The sequence below is a fragment of the Rhinolophus sinicus genome, linkage group LG04, assembly GCF_036562045.2.
Source record: "Rhinolophus sinicus isolate RSC01 linkage group LG04, ASM3656204v1, whole genome shotgun sequence".
Taxonomy (NCBI): domain Eukaryota; kingdom Metazoa; phylum Chordata; class Mammalia; order Chiroptera; family Rhinolophidae; genus Rhinolophus; species Rhinolophus sinicus.
The window spans coordinates 97,274,904-97,293,483 of record NC_133754.1 but is presented as its reverse complement, the minus strand read 5'-3'; the positions used below and the strand labels follow the sequence as shown (position 1 = coordinate 97,293,483).

Genomic DNA, 18,580 nt, shown 5'->3' with positions numbered 1-18,580 from the left:
GTATAGGGAAAGAGGAGAACTTTGAATTGGATACAAGGGCAAATTTTTATTTATATTAGACTGGACTCTGACTGCTAAAAATCAGATTGTTCTAAAACCCAAGAGTGACTAGCAGTTCTCTAGGAGCTCATGCTCCTACTGAGGAGAAGCAGAAGGGGAGCAGACAAAGCAGGCTTGAAGGAAAGCGGTGAAGAGAAAGAAAGCTGCTGCCTGCTTCACCCTGTAAGAACCCAGTGTTCCATAAAGTGGTTACACAGCATAGAGCATGACCGACCACTGCATCAGCCAATGTCAATAGCAGGCACAAATAGACCAGACACAGCTACCACTTGGGTAAATCATCAATATCTACTCATTAAAGGATTCACAGAAAAGATCACACAGGATACACAGAAAAATAATTTAAAAATTCTTTAAAACAATGAGGAGCAAGCTTTCAAATTTCCAAATCCTGAAAGAGTGAGGGTCACATTGACCTTCTGGAAACATAGTAATATGTCTCCCTCCAATAGAGCATGAAACTGAAGCAGTCCTGTATGTCAGCTAACCTGAATATATGCACTTCGCTAAGCCACGTGCACCTCTTCAATTGCAGCGTTATAGAAAACATAAGATCAACATACATGATACAGTATACAGTGCACTACAGTAAGAACAATTGTTTTATCCTTCACTCAGTCTCCCCAGTGAACACAGCCTGATCCAAATAAACTTCTGAACTCAGTGCTGAAGAATTAGAATGAGGTTCAGCAGGTATCCAGACATCTCTGGGGATAATAGGATGCATTCTGCTTAACACACACATACACACAACTATTATTTATTGAGGCCAGCCCCCTGCTTAAGTATTTCTATACAATCATTTCATTTAACCAACACAAATAACTCAGTGGAGGAGATAATGATAAGTGCTACTGCTATTTACAGATAAGAAAACCAAGAGTTAGAGAAACTAAATAGTTTTACTAAACTCACATAGCCAGTAAGTGGCAGAAATGAAATTTGAATTCAGATAGCTTTGACTCCAGAAAGAATTTTGATCATAGACTTCATCTTCTGCAATAATACACCTAAAAATAAAAGCTGAGAAATGTAATCAAGTGAAATAGTCTTGCTCTTTTAATGATTTATGTTTATTTAACAAGGTCTCAAATTAGGAAGTGTGATGGCTTTTATAATATCCCATTAGCTGGTAATAAACATAAAAGCATCAACCTTTAATTTTAAAGTACGAAACATTTTCTCACATGACAATCATAGCATCAGACATCTCTCATACATTTTATAGGGAAACTAAGTGGGTTTTTTTTTTAACAGTATAAAAATTAACATTATTAAACATTAGGGAGAAATGACTGCAGAAACCTCTGATTCCTTATTATTTCAAATCATCATGATTGTTTATTTAATGCTTTTTGTGTATTTGTTATTTTTGATGCAAAAACTTTAAATGCATGGTCAATTAAGAAAATGGTATTTTATTAAAGTCATCAGTAACTAGTGACATCAGCATTTTTTTTGTGTGTGGCATATATATGGCAAAATCCATGTGGCCCCTAGAACTTGGATGATAAAGGAAATTATAAATATACACATCAAAATAAAACTAATCAAATCATAGATGTTTTAAGACTCTTTAAGAAGACAGCATGGCTTCTCCCTATGTCTTGATAGGAGCTTAGATGACCAAGTGGCATACCTAAGGAAAGAACAGTACCCTCAGGAGGGGAGTTGTTCAGCAATGAAACCCAGATTAGGAATATTTAATATATCCCTATAATAATGAGCTTTCGGGTAATCCTACCATCTAGAAATGTAAGCTTTTGTTTGTATAAATAAAAAATACAAAACACAATCACATTGAACTTACCATTCTATAGGCAGTTTATATTTCACTCAGTAATGCAGCATTAACATTTTTGTTATGTAATGTTCCTCTAAAGCATAATTTTTGGGGGAGATTTGTTATTGTATTACCTTACAATAACAAAATAATCCTAATTCCTCTGTCCCTTTCCTTGTATTATTGCTGCCATTCATTTCACTTATATGAGTATGTATATACACACATATATATATACTACAAGCATACATAATGAAATTGTTGCTATTATTATTATTATGAACAAATTTATTAGATCAATTAAGAATAAGAAAAATAAATTTTTGTTTTACTTTCACTTATTCCTTCTCCAATGCTCTTCCTTTATGTAGATCCAAGTTTCTGGCCTATATCATTTTCCTTCTCTCTGAAGAACTTGTTTTAATATTTCTTGCAAGACAGATCTATTGGCAGCAATGTTGGGGAACAGTGTGTTTTTCCAGGATGTCAAGTCGTTGTTTTTTTCTTTTCAATCTAGTTGTGGGGAGATGCAGCTCACTGGCCCAAGTGGGAATCAAACCAGAGACCTTGGTGTTATGAGCACTGCACTCTAACCACTAAGCCAACCGGTCTCCCAAGAAAGTCTTTATTTCTCCTTCACTTTTGAAGGATAATTTCATAGGGTACAGAATTCTAGGTTGGTGGGTTTTTTTGTGTCAACACTTTTAAATATTTCACTCCACTCTCTTCTTGCTTACATGGTTTCTGAAGACAAATCAGATGTAATTCTTTGCTTTTCTATAGGTAGGTGTTTTTTTCCCCTCAGGTTTCTTCAGGATTTTTTTCTTTATCTTTGATTTTCTATAGTTTGAGAATTTATGGCTTTTTCTGGCATTTATACTGCTTGGTGTTCTGTCAGCTTCCTGGATCTATGGTTTGGTGAATGACATTAATTTGAGGGAAATTCTCAGTCTTTATCACTCCAGATATTTGTTTCTGTTCCTTCCTCTCTTTCTTCTTCAGACATTCCCACTACAGGTATGTAGCTGATAAGTCCTTTTGTAGCTGTCCCACAGTTGTTGGATAGTCTTTTTTTTTTTTTCAGGGTTTTTTCTCTTTGCTTTTCAGTTTGAGAGGTTTTTATTGAGATATCCAGAAGCTCAGAGATTCTTTCCTCAGCTGTGTCCAGTCTACTAATAGACCCAAAAAGGTATTCTTCATTTCTGTTGCAGTGTTTTGATCGCTAACTTTTTTTTTTTTTTTGCTTCTTTCTTAGGATTTCCATCTCTCTGCTTACATTGCCCATCTGTTCTTTCACATTGTCTTCTTTACCCATTAGAGCCCTTACCATATAAATCGTAATTGTTTTAAATTCCCAGTCTGATAAGTCCAACATCCCTGCGATGTGTGAGTCTGGTTTTGATGCTTGCTCTGTGTCTTCAAACTGTTTTTTGCCTTTTAGTACCTTGTAATTTTTTTTTTTCTAGATAGTCAGACATGATATACTGTGTAAAAGGAACTGCCCAACACTGATTCCCAGGGAACTTTCTGCTTGTGGGTTTCTACTCCGATAGTTGTGGTTCTCTGTATTCACCTGTCCTTCTATCTAATTTCAGGGCAGTGGTTTGCCCTGTGACCTCAGTTCTCTTTTAGATCCAAGAAAAGTTGTTGATGGTTTCAGTTCATTTAGGTTTTACTTGTTAGGACATACTGCATATATTTTAATGGATGCTGATATAAAAATAAAATAAACGGAGCCACTTTGAAATGAAGTCAGAGTTGACATTCTAGAGGAAATGCCTTGCGGGTCTTATACCTTAACAAACCTTAGGAATATTAAAACAGAGCAACATAACCTTTGGACTTGTCCTAAAACAACATTGCACCTGAAAGAACTGTTTGCAAAGATAACAAGAAAGCAGATATTATGACTATGGGACTGATGACTACTAGACTTAAAATTTAAAACATTGTTTAGAATTAGTATCACTGTTAGCTTATCTGCACTCATAGAAATGCCTTTCTTCTATTAATATAATTGTTTCTCTTCCCTTTCTCATAAATACCTCTTACCTTTGTCTCCTAATCTGAACACTGTTTGGGTTTCTGCCTGAATCAGTGCTTTCCAAATAGTTATTCTTATGTTTTTAATTCTCAAATAAATGCTTATTTCCTCTCACTTTGGCCTTTTATTTTTAGGTTATCACTAGTATTAGCAGCGTATGGGTATCTCACGCATAACTAATCCCATAGTATGGGAGATTCTGATAGTTTCATGTAAGGCTAGACTACATATATCTGATTATTTCCTTAGAATTCATTCTTGTGAGTAGAACTAAAGCTCAAATTAAAGTTAAAGTATTGAAATCTGGTGTCGTCCACCGGTAGGCTTATGGACATCAATGACATCCTGTCTGGCCCTCACCCATCAAACTCTCTCTACACAAGCATGTGCATTCGGGACCGCCCCAGAGCCCTGCTTTTCTAGTCCTTTGCCTGCTGCGCGTTAGAAGACCGCCTTCTGTCAGGGTTGGTGAGCCCTCCACAGGCAGGAGGCGCTGTAGGATACGCAGCGGCTCCAGAACAACCAGGCGCCGCTCTCCCGCGGCCGAAGCTCCTCCCCGCCCTCCCACGCCCCCACGGCAGCTGCCTGGTTTGGGGAAGTGTTTCTAGGAGACGGCGCTGGCCGGCTGCGCCTGCGCGGTGGACACTGCCGTGGGCGGGCTGCGGGCGGTGGCTCTGGCCCACAGAGAATTCCTGCTGGGTCCGGGTCGCAGTCGCCGCCCAGGATCTCTCGCCTTACGGTACGCCTGTGAGGCGGGCTGCCGGCAGACGTCTCCTAGCGATGGAGCACATCCGTACGACCAAGGTAGACGCGCGCGGGAGAGCCGTTTGCTGCCGGCCCGGGTCTGACCCGGCGGAGGCGGGAGACCGTGAGAGCTCGGTTGGCCGGACGAGGGATGAGAGGAGCGGCCGGGCGGGGGCCTGGCTCCCCGGAGGGGCCTGCCGGGCCTCGTCTGAGAGGCGGGGGCAGTGTGGGCCAAGGGGGGGGGGGCCGGAGGAGTCTCGTTTTCAGTCCAAGGCATTGAGGTGCAGATGATTTGGGCTGTTTGGGGTAAACTCCCCTGAAATTGATCGCCGCCCTCCCAGCACTCCACTTTTTGGTCAAAATTGGGGCTGCCTTTAGCTGCGGGGCCTTTCAGCTTTTCGCCACCTCAGATACCGGAAAACCGGTGGGTCTTCAAATTAGCATAACGATGTTGTGTAAGCTTTTCCTTGTTCACGTGTAATGGTCCTGTGTCACACACAGTCTTGATGCAAGTTTTGGAGGAGCCGAGATGTGCAGTCGTCTCCACCTTACTTTATTGTCTCGGTCTTTGGTCACTTAGATTTGGTGTTTCCGTGTCTGTGCTCCAACTTTATTGACTTGAGAGTCAGCAGAGGAGTTCCCGAGAAGGGAAAACTGTTATCCCATATTTTAAAGTGTCTGATGGAACTGTTCTTCAGTTGAGCTTATTAAATTCCATGCTTAATTTTTGTGTGTGAAAGGCATTTGTTTTGAGAACGTATATTCTTATGATTCCGTTACAAATGTTAAAACTGAAGGAAATGACATCAAAATATTACCGAATTCCTTTACCAACAACATTTAAGTTAGACTTCGACTTTGGGAGGGCGAAAACATAGGGACCAGCAGAACTGAAGAACTTGAGTTTAAGATGACTGGGTAGAGGACCCACTGTGAATCTCGACTCTTCCTATTTTGCTGAAAGCATCAGTTAATTGCTCCTCATCCTGGAGTTAACGTTCATTTAGGAAAATAGCAGACGTGTGTCATCTTCCTTTGCTCCACGGAGAATTCGAGAGCTGTCATTAAAATGTTTCACAAACCTTCTTAGGGTGCACATGGATTTTTATTATAGCTTGTTTTTAACGTTGCATATACTTTAACAAAATTGAAGAGGCTAAAAACTAACCCATTTTTAACAAGTTTTTTTGTTTGTTTCATGAGAAGAAAGGTAAAGTAATTCTAGAATTCAAGTGGCTGGCACCTAAAATTTGAAAGTAGAAGGGTGATTAAGTAAATAAATAACCAAACTCGTAGAAGATGTAGAGGTGGAAAGGAGGACGAGAGTGGGCATCAGATCAGGTTTTTGTCATGGTTCCAAGCTTCCAGGTGTGTACTGTGTAGTAGCTGTGTGCACATGACTTCCTTCTGTACCAGACTGAACCTCATCTTTGCACCTTTCGTGATGCTGGCTGCAGTGCATACATGACACATGAGCAAAACAGTAAAAGTGAACTGAGTTTCATCAATTAGAACAAGCCCTAGTCCCAGGTGACTGGTAAGAGTGAACAGAATTTTGGAAAATCTTTAGGATCCCTTGGCTTATTTTAAGCCTTTCCACTTTGAATTTATAATGAGTGTATATCTTTGTTTTTATTTGTATAATTGTAGCTCCTCTTATTTCCGTAAGATTATTGCTGATGACTTTTACTTGGTCTCATATTCCTCTTTAACTACCAGTTGACAGACTTTTATTTAATTTTCTGATTTAGTCTTACCTTTTCACAGTGGGTCCATGCTGGTGGTTTAGTTAAGGTCCTTTTGTGACTTTTTAAAGACTAAAAGATTTCAGACTATTTTCTGTTAAAATTTCTTCTCAAGTGTGCTCCTTTATTACTTTGGATTATTTTTCTGGCATTGGACCGCTACGCTGGAATAATCTTAAGTGGCTGTATGTAGACTGCAATTAAACAAATATGTGCGGGGTACTGTACATATTACAATGTTATGTGCCACGCACTGTACACATGCTGGGTACACACCAGTGAGCACGATAGACACGAACCTCATAATGCATTCTGATAACTGTATGGACTGTAACGTTTTCTTAAATTATAACTTATTCTTAGAAGATTGATTTGAACATGGCCAACTTTTTATTTCTATGATGCATAGCCTTCACCTGGACATAGTTGATTTGCTGCAAAAATAATTGTAAGTATTTCAAACTAAAAATGAATTGCTTTAAGTTTACTTAGCTGTTTTGAATTCTTTGTAGTTTAGGCACTATGATCAAGAATTGACTGTGGACTAGTACGAGGAAGTGATTCGTTCTAGGTTCTTCACACAGCTCTACCCTTGATCCTTGAACAACATGGGGGTTAGGAGCGCTGCGTCCTGTGCAGTTGAAAATCTGTGTATAACTTTTAACTCCCCCAAAACATAACCATCCTCGGTATCCAGGGGGGATGAGTTTCAGGAGCCCCGTAGTTACCAAAATCTATGGATGCTCAAGTCTCTTATATAAAATGGCGTAGATCAATACATATAGTCGGCCCTCCGCATTTGCGGCCTCGCAACCATAGAGGTGTTTATTAAAAAACATCTGCGTATAAGTGGGCCTGTGCAGTTCAAACCCACGTTCAAGAGTCAATTGTATTTAAAAAGTAGTAATTACCATTTATTGAGCAACTATATGTCAAGGTAACAAACTATACAATATTATTTCACAATATTTATAATTTCAAATATGTTAGTTTATACAAAATTATCACTGATCTCTTTAATAACCCCGCCAGTTGGGGTCATCTCCGATGACAGATGAGGAAATAGGCTTAGAAAGTGTAAGTAATCCGCCCAGTTAGCTCATGAGGTTTGTCTAGCTCCAAAGACTGCATAATGTCTTTTCCATTGCCTCTCTAGTTTCAATCTAATTGTAAAAATATATTAATATTAATTCAGAAATAAAGCCTAATAATTCTAAAAGCTTTGTCATTCTCAAGAAGAAGGATATAAGTAAATATTTATGTGGTATTGTTTTTTGTATTGTTTATGGTCATTGGTTTTTTTGCTTTGTTTTAGCTTACCAGAGATTTATCAGGTAAAGTATTTTAGCTGACTACCAATTAAATGGTTTTATAGTTCTGAAATTCAGGAATAGATACATCATCCTGTATTAGTCACATTTGGTTTATTAACTGTATAGGATCAATAAAGATGTCAAGTGTGAATTTGAATTTCTGAAAGCATTTCCAAGCTGTACTTAGGACCAGTGTAGTTGCTTCCTGTCACTCTGAGCTCTAATTTTGCCAAATGAGGTCGTCTTGCCAGGAAACAATGGAAATCTGCAGAGACAGTTCTTCTTTATGCAGTCTTTCTCCTTTCCCTGCCAGGCTCCAGTGCTTTGGCTGACATCATGTATTGATGTCGAATTTTGTGCCGTTGTGAGTAGAACTTTACAGAATGAAATGGAAGGTTGTTTTCCTAAGCTCTAGATGAATGACTGCTTCCTCGAGTTTGTTAAAGAATGGAATGTACAATGAAAACCTGACCCACTAGGGCTCAAAATGAGTTATTCCAAAAGTAATGCCCAGTTTGTTTTCGCTTGCTACCCTTTTTTGTCATTAAAATGTGAGATCATACATGCATGTGCACAAGTACATGATACCTGTTACAAAGAGAGAAGGAGATGCAAAACTAAGAATGGATGAAGAGTAAGGAGAAAGCTGTATTATTTCAATTGTCTTTGAAATATGAGCCAATAGATTTTGAGGAGCATCTGAATGCTTTTCGTCACAAACTAGTAAACAGCCATTTTGATTCTCCCTTACATTATCTCATTATACAGTGAGAAAACGGAAACTTGCAGAGATTAAAATACTTCGTCTTGCCTAACTGAACAGCTAGCTAGCTGGTAGCTCTCCTAAGGAAGAGGTGGAGCTGGGAACTTGAATCCCAGTCTTTCTGATACCCGTCGTGTTTCCTGAACCATTACACTCTCCTGCCTCACAGAGTAATGATCAAATCAAGAGATTTGAGTAGTGAGGTAGGTCGGTGTGAATAGGAATGGAAGGGGCGATGGATGAGAAGAACTTGGGTGGTAGGATTTTGTTTAGTAGGTACCGTGTTTCCCCGAAAATAAGACCGAGCCAGACAATCAGCTCTAATGCGTCTTTTGGAGCAAAAATTAATGTAAGACCTGGTATTATATTACACTATATTATATTATACCCGGTCTTACATTATAGTAAAATAAGACTGGGTCTTATATTAATTTTTGCTCCAAAAGATGCATTAGAGATGATTGTCCGGCCAGGTCTTATTTTCGGGGAAACACGGCAGCTGATGATGAGGGTCTAGAGTTCAGGAAAAGGTCCCCAGGGAAATAGATTTCAGAGTTTGTCAGTGTTTAGGTAGCCGTTGAAACTTCCTGTTGTGGATGAGTTTGTGCAAGAAGAATATGTAGAGGCTCTGTAGAGAAGAGTGAGAAGTTCAGAGCCCTGGGGATGCTTAAAATTTAAAAAGGGTCAGAGGAAGGATTGCCAGAGAGAGTATTAGGGATAAAATGGGAAGAGCTGAATCAGGGATGGGAAGGGAACAGTCTTCCCTGTCTAATTTCCTTCTTTGCTTCCCCTTCCTCTGCCCTTCCCTCATCTGCTCCCTCCTCTCTGCCCCCTCTTCTGCTTCCTCCTTTACCATGAGCCACACCTGTCCTGTTCTAGATATTGGGGAAATGGCAGTAAATAAATCAGACAAAAATCCCTGCCATTACAAAACGTATTTTCTACTTGGGGAAGACATAACAATAAACAAAAACAGTAAGTCAAATATATAATATGGTAGAAGATGGTAAATGCTGTGGAGAGAGTGCCAGGGTGGGAGTGGGGGAGGACAGTTGTAAATAGGGTAGTTAGGGACGTCTTTATAGAGGTCTTTACAGAGGTGGTGACGCTTGAGTGCAGACTGAAAGAGGTGAGGGAGCCAGCTGTCTTTACTTGGGTGAGGGTGGGGGAGGTGGTGGGAAGAGTCCCAACAGAGGGAACAGCAAGAGTAAAAATCCTATGTTGGGCATGGCTGGTTGGTAAGAAGTAGCAGAAGAACAGTGTGGCTGGGCCAGAGTGAGTGAAGGAGAGCACAGCCGATTAAAGTGGGGGACGGCAAGTTACTGTAGAGCCTGGACAGATAATGTGAAATCTTGGCTTTTACTGAGCGAGACAGGAAGCCATTCATGGACTGTCAGCTGTGTCCAGCATTGCAGGAGAGCAGAGTAAGACAGGTCAGAAAAGTGCCCCTGGATTTATGACCCGTTTCATTTGGCGAAGTATGCAGCCAGAGCTGTTGTAATAACTGGGGATATGAACAAAAACAAGATAGAAATCTCTGCCCTTTTAATGCTTACCTTCCACTTCATAATGGATGTTCTTTCTTTTTGATAGCTAATTCTTGGCAGGATGTCGGTATTATGAGTGTGCAGTAGTGATTCTAAGAGTCTCAAATGGCTGCCTGGCTAGAGAAGCCTTCACCACGCACTTTCCTGCTTCAGTAGCCATTGCCCTGTAATTGTCGAGTAAGCACAACTGTTGGCTAGAACTTTGTGGAAGGCTATTGATCTCTTCCTGTCCCTGAGGGCACTTTTCCCTCTTGGAACTAGATAAGTATCTTAATTTTCTGAATGTGATTCTGTGTATGTGTGATTTCCTTTGGTTTTCATTTCCTGCTTGGTAACCAGCTGAAATTTGAACTTCCTGTATAAGACCATTAGGTTACCTTTTTGTTCAGGCTTATAGTTGGCAACAATTCAACTAAATGGCCCTTAAAGTAATATGGTGGCATTTTCCATCATCACCATAATGACCACACCCTCCAATTTTTTCTCCGTGTTCCATTTTCTTCTTTGTTTATTCTTTTCCCATAATGTTTTTCCCCCTCCCCATTTCCTTTTTGCTGTGATGATACCTGTAATTAAAGGATCCTAACACTGTTTCTGCGGTGCTTCAGTGCTAGTGACTTGAAATAGTTATAGTTGCTTCCTAAATATCTGACTTAAAATAGTTCCAAGAAAACACTGGGGAAAATCTGTGGCAACATCTGTAAAGTACTTTCAGTTCCCTGGTGGAAGGGGGAAATAAGAAGCTGCAGTTGGTGTTTAGAAACTGGCTAAGTCTGTAGTTTGAAATCTGCGTGCAGATGATTTCAGTGAAGAAAAAGATCCAATTTCCTTTATTTTAAAAAATTTATCATAGGATTTGCAGCAAAGGACAGAATAAACAGTGTATTTTCTCAGAAATTCTCTTATTTTCTCCAGAACTTTAGTTTCAGTACTAAATAAATATTTTGGGATTATTTCAGATTAATGATCTTTGCTATATTGAAGTAGTCATGTAATGATTTTCTATTATGTTTTCTTTATTTGAATATTATTTTGCATTTACTAAGGTAACGAACAATCCTCAGTTTATTATGGTTAAGATGGACTGTTTTTTTTTCTCCCAGACTTACATTTCTTTTTATACCGTCTTAGTGAATGACAACCAGCCTGACAAGCTTACCATCTTTAAGAAGGCTATTTGTCCTTCCTTCCTTCACATCGGTTTTATTATCTCACCATGAGCTTGCTGCTTTATCTTGTGTGTTGCAGCTTAGTCAGGCCCTTATCATGTCTCTCCCAGGCACCCGTAGAAAACTTCATTAGCCTCTTACCCAGTTACCCCCCCACACCAGTTTTTTTCCAACTTAGCCTTTTCTCCACACTACCTTTGGAAAGATGCTCTTAAAAACCATGTCTGGTCATGGACGACTGTGCTTAAAATTCTGTTTGTATCCTTTTACTTACAGCACAGATGCTCTACCTTACCAGGTGTTTCTTTTTATCCGATAAAATGTTAAGTCCCTTCCCTTTTACATTATGTCTCTTGAGAATTCTGTATTTTCTCTTTATTAATCAAGACAATTTTGTTAATTGTTGCTTTCTACACTTATATTAGGAAAGCATAGTTTTGTCCATCTATAAAGGACATTAGAAAATTGAATTTGCTTTTAAAGTTCATGTGCCGCCTCCTTCCTTTCTCCATTTGATCTAAACTAGACCGTAGTTTCACACAGAGGACTGTCAGGGCTCAACTTACCTTCTCAGCTTAGCAGCAGGAGTAATTCGTTTGAGCACTTGTTTGCTTGCTATTTGTCAAGCAGACTTGGAGTAAAGTATCTGACATTTATTACCTAACCTTACAGCAGCCGTGGAGGGGGAGATTCGATTTTTATTGAACGAATCGGTAAATTCTCTTTCCTGATAGTGTATATTTATGTGCATGTTTTTCCCATGTTCTTCCAAGATGTGGGTATGGCGGGGTGTGTGCGTACACGTAATGCGGTTGTATGTTTTAAGGGGCCACTAGTAACAAGCTCTTTAAAAAAATGGGAGGACTAGATAAGCTGGGACTTTAAATGTTTGGAAAAAGAATGTAAAGATAGAGAAGGAATCTACCCTAACGTGAGTCAAAAGCAAGAGAAATTAATTTGGAGTTAAAGTTAGAAGGAGTATCAGTTGCATAAGAATGACCTGGTGAATGAATTAAAAATACAGATTCTCGATGTCCATCTTCTGAGATGGTGAGTGGAGTGGAGGTGGGGCTTGGGATTTGTACTTTTGCAAAGCGTTAGAGGTGACTCAGATAAACAGCTAAGCTTTGGAACTTGTATCTAGGTAAACAAAATGAAAGCACTGACAAAGGGAACTTCAGGTAATTTTGGATGTAGAAATTAGGGGGAATCAAGAAACAGGCTTAGAGTGCTGGGAAGAGTATTTTTACCTGAATTTCCAATCTCAGTAGACAGGAAGAACTATGTGGTATCCAACTCTAGAGGAAGAGTGATTTTGTCCTAATTGGGGGGTTGGGTGGGAATAGAGGACTGAGTCCACACATGTATTTTTTTTTTTTAAAGCTGACTGTAACTGTATACCCTATTAGTAATTTGTCTACCTTTTAAAGTTTACTCATTTATTCATAAATTATTGCCTAAGTATCGACTGTTCACCCATTGTGTAGGGAAAAGGTGGCAGAGAAAAATGGGGGACAATATAACGTTATTAAAGAAGAATTCTATGTAGTGAATCCCTTGGGTGATTTCCGCAAAAGAGACCACTGGTACGTTGTGGGCAACTTCTGTTTTTCCCCATGGGAAATTTCTCTGTGGCAGTTCCCCGTGGTTCAGCAGACATTGATGGTGTCAGATGCTGTACTAGCCGTTAGGGAGTCAGACATAAATAAGAGAGCGTCCTTGTCCTGGCTGTGCGACAGCCTTAGTGGGAGAGACAGACACAGGAGCCGATACTTTCATTACAGTGTAGGAACTACTCTCAAGTGGTGGAGGGGGAGATTTTTAAAATACTTAGGCTATAAATTGGTAGGAATTCATGATTAATTGAATATTGGGGGTCAAGAAGAAGCCATAGGGTGATTCCCAGATTTCTAGTGTGGGTGATGAGATGAAGATGGAGTAGCATTAACTCAGATCAGAAATGTAGAATTAGGAACATATTTGTGAGTGAGGGAAGTGGATTTCGTTTTCAGTGAGCTTAACTTGGCTCTTCAGCCATCCCAGGTGGAGCAGTATAGCACGGTGGAAGGTATTCCAGCTCAGGAATCAGACCTACGGCACGGGGTTCTGTCTGTACTAGGCCACGTACTACCTGTTACTAGCTGTGTGACGCTGAGATAGTTAACTAACCTCCCTCCCTAAGTCTCAGTTTCTGTGGGCATAGTAGCAGTACTTACCACACAGGAGGTGTGAAAATTAAAAGAAATAATGTAGGTTAAGAACTTGTCATAGTACTGGGCGTATATAATAAGACCTCAGTACTATGTGAGGAATTATATGTATAGCAGCAGACAGTTTAAACTTGAGAGAGATCAGAGCTGGACATACGGTTTTGGAATTCATTAATGTATAGACTGAAACAATGCCAGTTGGGTAAGAGTGCCTGTAGAGAATGGAGCCCTGAGGAATAAGAGTAACGGGTTAAAATCCTAATGAAACAGGTGTGATTGTTTTGCATGTAGAGAATTGTGTGCCTGACAGACTCATTTGAAGAGCACAACAAGGACTATTTATGACCTTTTAAAAATCCTCAGGTTTAAAAACTTCAGGTGGACTTTTTAAAACAACAAACACACTGTAGTGTCCTTACGGCCAAGTCTAGTATAAAAGCAATAAACAGTAGTTGATCTCATTGTTTCACAAGTATTCAAATTTAAGTTTTAATTGGAAGTGTGTGGTATAATGAAGTTAGATTTTTATTTAAGGAAGAAATGGTCATAAACTATGAAGTAATGTTGATCTCCAAGAGAAATCTTTTTTTTATTCCCCCTTCTTCGGCCACCCCCCCTCCCTTCAAGCCACCCCCCCCCTTCAAGCCACCCCCCTTCAAGCCACCCCCTTTCAAGCCACTCCCCCCTTCAAGCCACTCCCCCACCATGCACTCCGGTTCAAGCCCTTATTTCTCAGTCTAGTTGTATCGGACACAGCTCCCTAGCCCATGCTGGTATTATGAGTTTTGTGCTCCCCTCAGCTGAGGCAGTCATTCGCCAGCTCATGGCAGCCCACCCCGGGAAAGCTGTTGTTCACAATCTTAGCTGTAGAGGGCGCAACTCACGGCCCATGTGGGAATCAGACTGGCAACCTCAGTGTTAGGAGCGCAGCGCTCCAACCACCTGAGCCACCAGGCCAGCCCTCTAAGAGAAATCTTCATTCAGGTTTATAAGAAGGAAGTTTTCCTGTTGTCTTAGGATGTGTGATGATCTGATAGCTTTTGTATGTCAAATTAACTATCAGACCTGAGCTATATAAATCAGATCGTATCTCTTTTTTTTTTTTTTATTTGTTTTTTAATTAGTTTCAGGTGCACAAGAGAGCCAAACTTAGACATTTATCATTTACATCCCTCACACTGTGTGAACCCCCCTCCCCCCATCCACCATCCCCCCGTACGTTCCCAAAACCTCTCACCTTCCCCTTATCCCCACAGATCGTATCTCTTAAGTTTCCAGAAGAAAGTGTTAAAACTCAATTCATTGCAAATAAAGTTTCACATCAAAAACTAATATTTTAACTTTACATTTAAATTTTAATTTATTTGAAACAGGTGTTATGATAAGTAAAAAACTTCCTATGGAATTAAATTTCTTGGGGTGGCGCTAATTGGCCTTTTATGTGGTAGTTATTTTGGAAATCATAATTTCAAAATGGGGCATTTTTTTCTTTAAATTGAGTAAGGGGAAAAATGTATATGGGGGAGGTATACAATTAATGAAATAATGGTTAGCTCTCTGTTTTGAAGACATACACAATTTAAGGCACTATCTACAATATACTACTATAGCTGTGGATTGAAAATGTTAAGTTGGTAATAGTTATTTTCCTTTTATCTCCCCATAAGAATGGATAGTGATAAATACTGTTTCTTCAAAATAGTAGTCCCGTGCACATCCTGGCCAACTCTAACCCATTGTCCAGTGGCAGCCTCGTGTGCACGCGCGCATGTATGTGTGTGTCTACTCTTAATAAAGATGCACTGTGTACCTCACTCCCTCCGCCACCAAAGGATGCAGAAGCTCCATGTGATGTAATCTGTGCCAGGGAATTCAGAGCCACTAAGAAATACAAAGCTAAGAGTTGAAGTAACTGATTAATTTTCTGAGAAGGATTCTTGTTAGGACATCAGTGAGCCTTGAAGAATGCTTAGTGCTTAGCTAAGCAGAACAGACTATTTTAGAAGGGAGAACAGTCTGAGTAGAATAGAAGCACAGAGCTGGACACAAAATGTTGTTCTGGGGGAGTGGTGAGGAGAGTAAGTCGGAGTTTTCAACCATTTATTTCCTGATCTAATTTTTCTGGTAGTTTACTTCTATAACTCTGTAAAATAACCTTTTATATATATTGCTTGACTTACCAACTTGAAATAAAATACATTGATTCTTGGAGACAAAAAGCATTTTTGCTTATTTATACCACACCCCTCCTTCCTGTTCCCCTTAATATTTGTGTTAATATATTTTTATGGGGTTCTTCTCTGTTGGTTATATTTATAACTGAAAATAGTGCCTATGTTATTTGTGACTTATGTATTCCCTAACATATATGAAATTTAATATTCAGCATTAAATAAACTCATGTTTTTGAACAGAAGGAGGAAAAATTTTGAAAAGGGTACATTTAAATCCTAGAATAACAGAAAAAGAATGTATACTATTTTTGAGATGAGAGCTAACATCTTTTTCTTTTTTAGGTGGAGCAAGTGAAATTACTTGACCGATTCAGTACCAGCAACAAGTCATTAACAGGAACACTGTATCTTACAGCCACGCATCTATTATTTATAGACGCTCAGCAGAAAGAAACCTGGGTAAGGAGGATCTCTGTTGTACTGTTTACCATAATTATCCTAATGGACTTGGTCTGTTGCTGTTTTATTTTGAACGTGTACATAAAATTTCAGTCATTGGTTAGCTATGTCAACCAAAACTTTTTCAGTCACCTGATCACTTCTACCCTCTTTCCTAATAAAACAATGATACCATGTAGAATGTGGAATACCAGAAAAACTCTTTTGTAGAATGCCAGAAAAATTCTTTTTATCTATGTAAATAATTATAAAATACCTACTGTTCCTTTTAATTTTTAAAAATCTAAGTAATGTAGGTACATGTTAACAGATCAAATGGCATATTCCACAGTATTTTAATACCACATTGCAATTAAAGTGTTTAACTTTTCTTTTTTTTGCTAGTACAAATAATGCAGTAATGGATATTTTGTATATGTTTCTTCCTGTATATGTGCTAGAGTTTCTCTGGTATTATTTGCCTGGGAGTAAAATTACTGCGCCTTAGATAAGTATATATTCAACCTTACTAAGTATGCCACCTCTCCAAAATGGGTGTATCAAAACATTCTCAGTAGAGTGTGACACATTGTTCAGTAACATCCATATTGTCAACTGTAACATTTTTGCCTATCAGGTGGATGTGTAATTGTGATTTTAATTTGTTATACTTCCAGATATTTTGGCTTTAGATTTCCTTTTCTTTTTCTGTTGAGTTGATTGTCCTGTTATTGATTTTTCTGAGTTCTGGTTTTTAATGTTTCGTCAGGTGTATGTGTTGTAGATTACTTCTCCTAGTGTGTGGCTTGTCTTGTGTGTATATGTCTTTTAAAGTTTAGAATTGTAGCATAATAGATTTTTCATTTTTTTCTTTTATGGTTTATGCTGTTTTGTGACTTAAGGAATCTTTCCCTACATCAAGGTCATAGAGACTCTCCTATGTTTTTTTCTAAAAACTTATGTTTTGTATTCGAAGTATAAGTTGTTAATATAACTGAGAAATATTTGGGTGGATGGTATGGCGTAGGGATTCACTTTTATTTTATCTTATTTATGCATAACTGGCACCATTTATTATTTTACTCCATTAACGTGTAGTGTCACCTCTATCATAAATAAGTGAGGATCTGCTTTTGAGCTCTCCAGTCTCTTCATTTGGTATTTTGATCGCAATGTACCAATAGCACACTGCTTTATTGACTATAGCTTTTTAATGAGTCTTGATATCTCTCTTTGATTGTACTCTCTTGATTTCCCCAGGTAGGCATCTACTTGCTATGTGATTGCAAGTAAAGATCCTTCCCTGAGATGTTGATCTTGGAGAGGTTGTATTTCCCAGCGCCTCTTCCAGTATTTGCTCAGGAAGTGCCAGGAGTCTCACTTAGCAGGGCCTTGTAAAGTTGGTTTATATTCTCATCCACTCTATCTACCCTCCCTTTGTCTGCCCACCTTAATATCTTCTCTGTGTTATCCATCTGCTGAAGCTACAAATGAAAGTTTGCCACACAGCTCTTCTTTTCAGATGTCGGGAGGTAGTTTTGGGGGCAGCTATGTTACGTTGTTCTCTTCTCTCCAGTTGTTGTCTTTAAAATGCTTTCTTCAAAAAAGAACAGTGCTGGAGGTATCATACTCCCTGACTTTAGCTTGTACTGCAGGGCAGCAGTAATCAAACAGCATGGTATTGGCAGAAAAACAGACACATAGACCAATGGAATAAAATTGAAAACCCAGAAATAAACCCACATAAATATGGACAGATAACTTTTGACAAAGGAGCCAAAAACATACAATGGAGAAAAGACAGCCTCTTCAATAAATGGTGCTGGAAGAATTGGAAAGCCACGTGCAAAAGAATGAAACTAGACAGCTATCTGTCACCATGTACCAAAATTAACTCAAAATGGATCAAAGACCTAAACATAAGACCTGAAGTAATAAACTGCATAGAAGAAAACATAGGTACTAAACTTACGGACCTTGGGTTCAAAGAGGATTTTATGAATTTGACTCCAAAGGCAAGGGAAGTAAAAGCTAAAACAAATAAATGGGACTGTATCAAACTAAAAGGTTTCTGCACAGCAAAAGAAACCATTGACAAAATAAAGAAGCAACCAACTGAATGGGAGATTTTTGCAAACAGTGTCTCCAATAAAGGGCTAATATCCAAAATATATAAGGAACTCATGCAACTCAACAACAAAAAACAAACAATCCAATTAAAAAATGGGCAGAGGACCTGCAGAGACATTTCTCCAAAGAGGACATACAAATGGCAAATAGACATATGAAAAGATGCTCAACATCATTAATCATCAGAGAAATGCAAATAAAAACCACAATGAGATATCACCTCACCCCAGTCAGAATGGCTATCATCAACAAGACAAACAGTAACAAGTGTTAGAGAGGCTGTGGAGAAAAAGGAACCCTCATACACTGTTGGTGGGAATGCAGACTGGTGCAGCCGCTATGGAAGGCAGTGTGGAGGTTCCTCAAAAAATTAGGAATAGAATTACCGTATGACCCAGCAATCCCTCTCCTGGGTATCTACCCAAAAAATCTGAAAACATTTATCCCTAAAGATATATGT

The 18,580-nt window shown here is 39.0% G+C and overlaps 1 protein-coding gene across 1 annotated transcript in view; it reads left to right on the top strand.

The window, feature by feature from the left end:
- Positions 1–4,472: 4,472 nt before the first annotated feature.
- The window catches only part of MTMR6 (myotubularin related protein 6), a 35,681-nt gene continuing 21,573 nt past the window's right edge, over positions 4,473–18,580 (top strand). Inside the window, exons 1-2 of the mRNA XM_019736553.2 lie at positions 4,473–4,691; positions 15,895–16,011. Coding sequence (XP_019592112.2) covers positions 4,668–4,691; positions 15,895–16,011 — 141 coding nt within the window. The 5' untranslated portion in view covers positions 4,473–4,667. The remainder of the gene's footprint in view (positions 4,692–15,894; positions 16,012–18,580) is intronic.